Consider the following 5,739-nt stretch of genomic DNA (forward strand, 5'->3'; position numbering starts at 1 on the left):
CAAAATCTCCTGTAAGAAAAACGCAACTTGCTACACAAGCCCCTCTTTGAAGATCTCTGGTAAATATTCTTGATACATCATTTTAGAAAAGCATTCTAGTTATTATTCTATCTGTTGTAAACTGGTTAATATTGTTAACATGGCAGCGTAAAAATGGAGCTGTCAAGGAAAATCAGAAGTGCAAGTTACTGGATATTAGTGGAAAGAAGCAGGTTGTTGCTGAAGGACGAGTGCATTCAATCGACCCAAATCTTAAAGTACACTTTGTTCGCTTGGGGGAAAATGCAGCTAGAGTATGGGTTGATGTAGTAAAGATAGATGATGCAGCAGTCTGGAGGACATCAGATGAAATCGAGTACATGAGAGATGCACTCGGTTCATCTATTGCTTGGCCGATGGATAAGTTGGTCATCTTTTGAGTTTATAAACCAGGGTAAGTAATATGTGTTATGTGTGTGTTTTCGTTTAACATATGACATACTGCTAGTGATATAAATAACTGATATAATACATTGTTGCTTGTTGCAGGGAATGAAGAAACTTTGGTCCAAGTTAGCTAGTTTTAATTAGTTAAGACTAAGCTAATTAATCAACTTATATATATGCCTAATGTTATGTATTTTGGATTCAGACTTTACAACCTATGTTGAATGACTTTGTTGACTTCTGTTCTGAATGTTGAATTGGAGACAGGTTTATGTTTAATGATTTAAATCTCTACTTGTTCTGTTAATTGGTTTATAGATTTAAACAGGTTTATAGTTTTCTGGAAAAAAATATAATAGGACACAAAAAAACAATTCAATTCATATATCATAGCTCTGATAATTTGTTATCAAACATTATACTGCAGCTAATAAAAATGCTATAAGTATATTATATATAACAATTCTCAAAAGCTATTGTATAAGAATATATTATAGCATTGAAGTCATGCTGCACCAATATATTTCAAAGCAAAAGATAATTGCTATTGTATAAGGACCTACGATAACAAAAATCTATGTGTTATATAATAACAAATAATAGCATCAAAATATTGCTATAATATCTTTGCCAATCATAGCATACGCAAACAACGCTATCGTATGGGTGATACCTACGATGGCTGCCGATGTCACAGCATTTGCGATTTCGCTGTGAAATACCTACCATAGCAGTTTTTCTGCGCTAACAATGTACATATCTCTTGTAGTGTATTGGCATTGGTGTCTTTGGAAACAATGGAGTCACAGAGAGTTCATTCACCGAATCTGTAGAGGAAAACAGAGGAGATAGTGATGATGATGAGATCGAAGATGAATCAGATAATCCAGAAGGGTTACAAGAAACAGAACAATCTCAACCGATACAAGTATTAAGAAGGTCCGAGAGACTAACTGCAAAACCATGATACTTAAAGGATTATGTGTTACTTGCAGAGATCGAGGGAGAACATCTCTTATTAATACTTAATGAGGAACATGTAACATTCAAAGAAGCAACCAAATCAAAGGTGTGGAGAGACGTGTGTGAAGAGGAAATCAAGTCCATTACTAAGAACAGAACATGGAGTCTAGTAGATCCTCCTCTGGGAAGTAAACCATTTGGTCTAAAATGGGTTTTCAAGGTCAAACGAAACTCTGACAATAGCATCAACAAATTCAAGGCAAGGCTAGTGGCAAAGAGTTATGTGCAAAGGCATGGTGTAGATTTTGACGAAGTATTTGCTCCTGTGGCACATATCGAAACTATACGGTTCCTCATTGCTTTGTCAGCTTCGAATGGATGGGAAGTGCATCACTTGGACGTGAAGACTGCATTTCTACATGGAGAATTAAGGGAGGATGTCTTTATTACTCAACCTGAAGGGTTCATAACCGATGGATGTAAATGAAAGGTCTACAAATTACATAAGGCTCTTTATGGTTTGAAGCAGGCGCCTCGGTCTTGGAACACTAAGCTAAATCAAATACTGTTAGAGCTTGACTTTGAGAAGTGCGCCAAAGAACCCTCGTTATACAAGAAAATTGTGTAGGGGCAACTTCTTCTTGTTGCAGTTTATGTGGATGATCTTCTCATAACTGGTTCGAGTTTGCAGCTGATACTTGAGTTCAAGAAGGATTTGTCAAGTAAGTTTGAAATGAGTGATTGAGGAAAGCTTACTTATTATCTTGGTATTGAGGTTCTGAAAGAAAAGGATGGGATCAGATTGACACAAGAAAAATATGCTAAGAAGATCTTGGAGGAAGCGGGTATCAGTGAATGCAATTCAGTTCTTATACCAATGGAGTTTGGTTTAGAGTTGTCAAAAGCACCACATGAGAGTTGTATAAACGGAGAAACTTACAGGAGGAATATTGGGTGTCTTCGGTACTTGCTCCATACCCGTCCAAACCTCTCGTTTTCTGTTGGTGTGTTGAGCAGGTATTTGCAGGAGCCAAGGGAGTCACATGGAGCACTCAAGTTCTTCCAATTGAGGCTTTCAGTGACCCTGCCAATGGATTCATCTTGGAGGGAGAAGAACATGAGTTTGGTGCTCATGTGAAGATTGCTCCATCACCTGTCGCTGCTGCTGAAAACCTCCCTTTTCACAAATTCTCTTGGAGTGTTAGGGATTTCTCTCTTCTGAAACAGAGTGATNCTGCCAATGGATTCATCTTGGAGGGAGAAGAACATGAGTTTGGTGCTCATGTGAAGATTGCTCCATCACCTGTCGCTGCTGCTGAAAACCTCCCTTTTCACAAATTCTCTTAGAGTGTTAGGGATTTCTCTCTTCTAAAACAGAGTGATTACGTCTCAAAAACCTTCCAAATGGGAGAAAAAAGTGGTGAGTCTATGAATGTTTCTTCTTTATTTTTCTGATAACTCTTTCTAACAAGTGGACAAATAATGTTTAACAGGACTCTAACCGTGTATCCAAAGGGAGACTCTAGAGCAGAGGGCGAATTATCCAGCTATGTGCATTTAGCTGAAGGGGAAAACTTATCGAAGGGTGAGCTGATTATGGTGCGAGCACGGCTGCAGATTCTAGACCCGCGTGGATCCAATCACCTATCAGGATGGCGTAAGTTAAAAAAATATTGCTTAGTGTCGGTGCTAATGCATGGGATAAAATAGATGCTGATGACATTTCATTAGGTGTTTTTAGCTTGTTATGTCAGATGTCCTACTATACTTTGACTATAACCTAGTGGTTTTAAGTTTATAACTAACGTGATTTACACACTTTGCTTGCTTTGTAGTTCAAAGTTGGGTCATGACCTCGAACAAAGGGAGGGGTCTTACACAGTCCATGCCTTTAGCTAAAATTCAGGAGGGTTACTTGGACCATGAAGATACTTTGAATGTAGAGATGGAATGTGAAATTGTTAACGCCATAAAAAACAACCCCCTTTTTTAGGGTATCTGTTTAGCTACCTCTAATCTGTTTTATGCGTAGAGATTGAATGTGAAGTTAACGCTCTATCTATGTTTAGGATAATCTAATTATCTGCCATACATGTATGACTAGTCTCTTTGAATTATGCGTTTATCAATGACCTTATTGTAGTATTTTTTTTTTTTTTTTCCTTCTCATACATCTGTTTTGTTATGGTTTTGGTTTGGTTTATCTCCTACTTACCGGTTTATTAAGTTCTATGTGCAATTTAGCAAACTCTTCTTGTCTTGTTCTAGTAGGGTACCCTCAAATGCTTGAGGTCATATCAGGGTGTATCAGAGATGTCACTAAGAAAGGTTTCTACTTGTTGTGGATCCATTACTCACTACACGAAAACATGTCATTTGTATCTACTTTATGTGACTGAATTTTTAGTCGCAAACTTTTGTGACCGTTTTGCAACATTTTTGTGACGGGCTAACGATGACAAAAATACTAGACGTAAAGGAGTCGCCAATTTATGACACCAAATTTCAGTCGCAAAAGCGTTGCTATTATGCGACTGTTTTGGAACAATGTCTCGACAATAAAATGTTAGTCGCAAAATAATCGCAATTTATGACGAATTAAAGACTGAAGATTTAGTCGGCAAGAAGAGTCGTAAAACTGTCTGAAAATCACGACGTATTTGCCACTTCTAGTTTGCTTTAATATTTGTAGTCACAAATCAGTCGGTCAATGATGTCGGTAAAAAACGTAGGAAATGTGGAAGTTTGTGTTTGTACTAAACATTTGCGACCTTTATTTTGTCTCTATTATATGGTAAAAGAGTGATAAACCAGTCGTAGTTTGCGACGGTTTTGTTTGTAGTCGCAAAGGCGTCACAAAAAAGTCAGTGAGTGATGTCGGTAAAAAACGTGGTAAATGTTGAAGTTTGCGTTTATACTGAACTTTTGCGACCTGTATTCTATCTCTATTATGTGGTTAGAAAGTGACAAAAGAGTCGTAATTTGCGACGTATTCTTTTCAATCGCAAAGTTTATACTATATATATCACATCGCTTTCACCCTTCCATTCATATCGCTCTCATTAGTGTGTAAGTAGAAAGACGTAAGAAAGAAGAGTTTTTTTTTAGAGGAGAAGGAAAAGGAAAAAAAGTCTTTTTATAGAGGGAAAGAAAAAAAGAGTATTGAAAAAATATGTGGAATTCATCTCGAGAGTGGATGTATAATCGGATCGATTGAAGAACAAATAATATCTCTAAAGATTTTTTGGTGGGGGTGGAGCAGTTCATGAATTTCGCAAACAGCCAGCCTATAGCACAAAACAGTGGAGGTAGGTTTTACTGTTCTTGCGTAAAATGTTAGAACGATGTTATCTTGCATGGTACGACAATATCTAATCATTTGCATAGTAAAGGATTTATGCCAAATTATTATCTATGGTCTGAACATGGTGAATATTATGACGTGCTAGGGGTTGAAATCAGTAGTCATTATCCTAATACAGATTATACTAGTACTGGTAGTCAGCATGGTAGTCAACCTGGTAGTCAACCAATAGGATTTGAGGGAAATGTATATGCTGAGATGGTGAATGATGCATTTCATGGTAACCATTTAATGAGTATCATGAATATGAAAGTGGATATGATCATATCCATGAAGAACCCACTCAAGAGGCGAAACGGTTCTACGACATGTTAGATGATGCAAATACTCCACTTTATGATGGATGTCATGAAGGTCATTTGCAACTATCATTGGCGTCTAGGTTCATGAACATCAAGGTAGACAATAATTTGTTTGAGGCATGCATGGACAATTGGGCTGAATTGTTTACGGAGGTTTTACCAGAGGGTAATCAAGCTACTAGTTCATACTACAAGACATAGACTTTAGTGCGAAAGATAGGATTGCCATACCATAGAATTGATGTATGTATAGAGAATTGTATGCACTTTTGGAAAGAAGATGGGAATTTGGAGCATTGCAAGTTCTGTGGGAAGCCAAGGTACAAAAGTAGTGAGGGTAGAACTAGAATACCCTTCAGTCGTATGTGGTATCTACCTATTGCTGATAGATTGAAGAGGATGTACCAATCAGAGAAGACCACATCATCAATGAGATGGCATGCTGAGCATGATTCAGAAGATGGAGTAATGTGTCATCCATCTGATGCGCCTGAATGGAAGAATTTCCAACATTTACATCCCACATTTGCGCAAGAGCCACGAAACATTTACCTTGGGTTATGTACATATGGTTTTAATTCATTTGGGGTGTCCATACAACCTACCTCCGGATATGTGCATGAACAGTGAGTATTTATTTCTTACGATTCTGAACTCCGGACCAAACCACCCACGAGCTAGCCT

The 5,739-nt window shown here is 37.6% G+C and overlaps 1 protein-coding gene across 1 annotated transcript; it reads left to right on the top strand.

The window, feature by feature from the left end:
• On the top strand, positions 1,105–3,382 carry LOC109132905. Its single transcript, XM_019245369.1, has 8 exons — positions 1,105–1,116; positions 1,196–1,354; positions 1,610–1,868; positions 2,040–2,111; positions 2,417–2,589; positions 2,737–2,813; positions 2,883–3,046; positions 3,225–3,382. The coding sequence occupies exons 1-8, from the start codon at positions 1,105–1,107 to the stop codon at positions 3,380–3,382; spliced, it is 1,074 nt and encodes a 357-aa protein (XP_019100914.1).

Source organism: Camelina sativa, chromosome 5 (genome assembly GCF_000633955.1).
Source record: "Camelina sativa cultivar DH55 chromosome 5, Cs, whole genome shotgun sequence".
In the NCBI taxonomy this organism is placed as follows: Eukaryota; Viridiplantae; Streptophyta; class Magnoliopsida; order Brassicales; family Brassicaceae; genus Camelina; species Camelina sativa.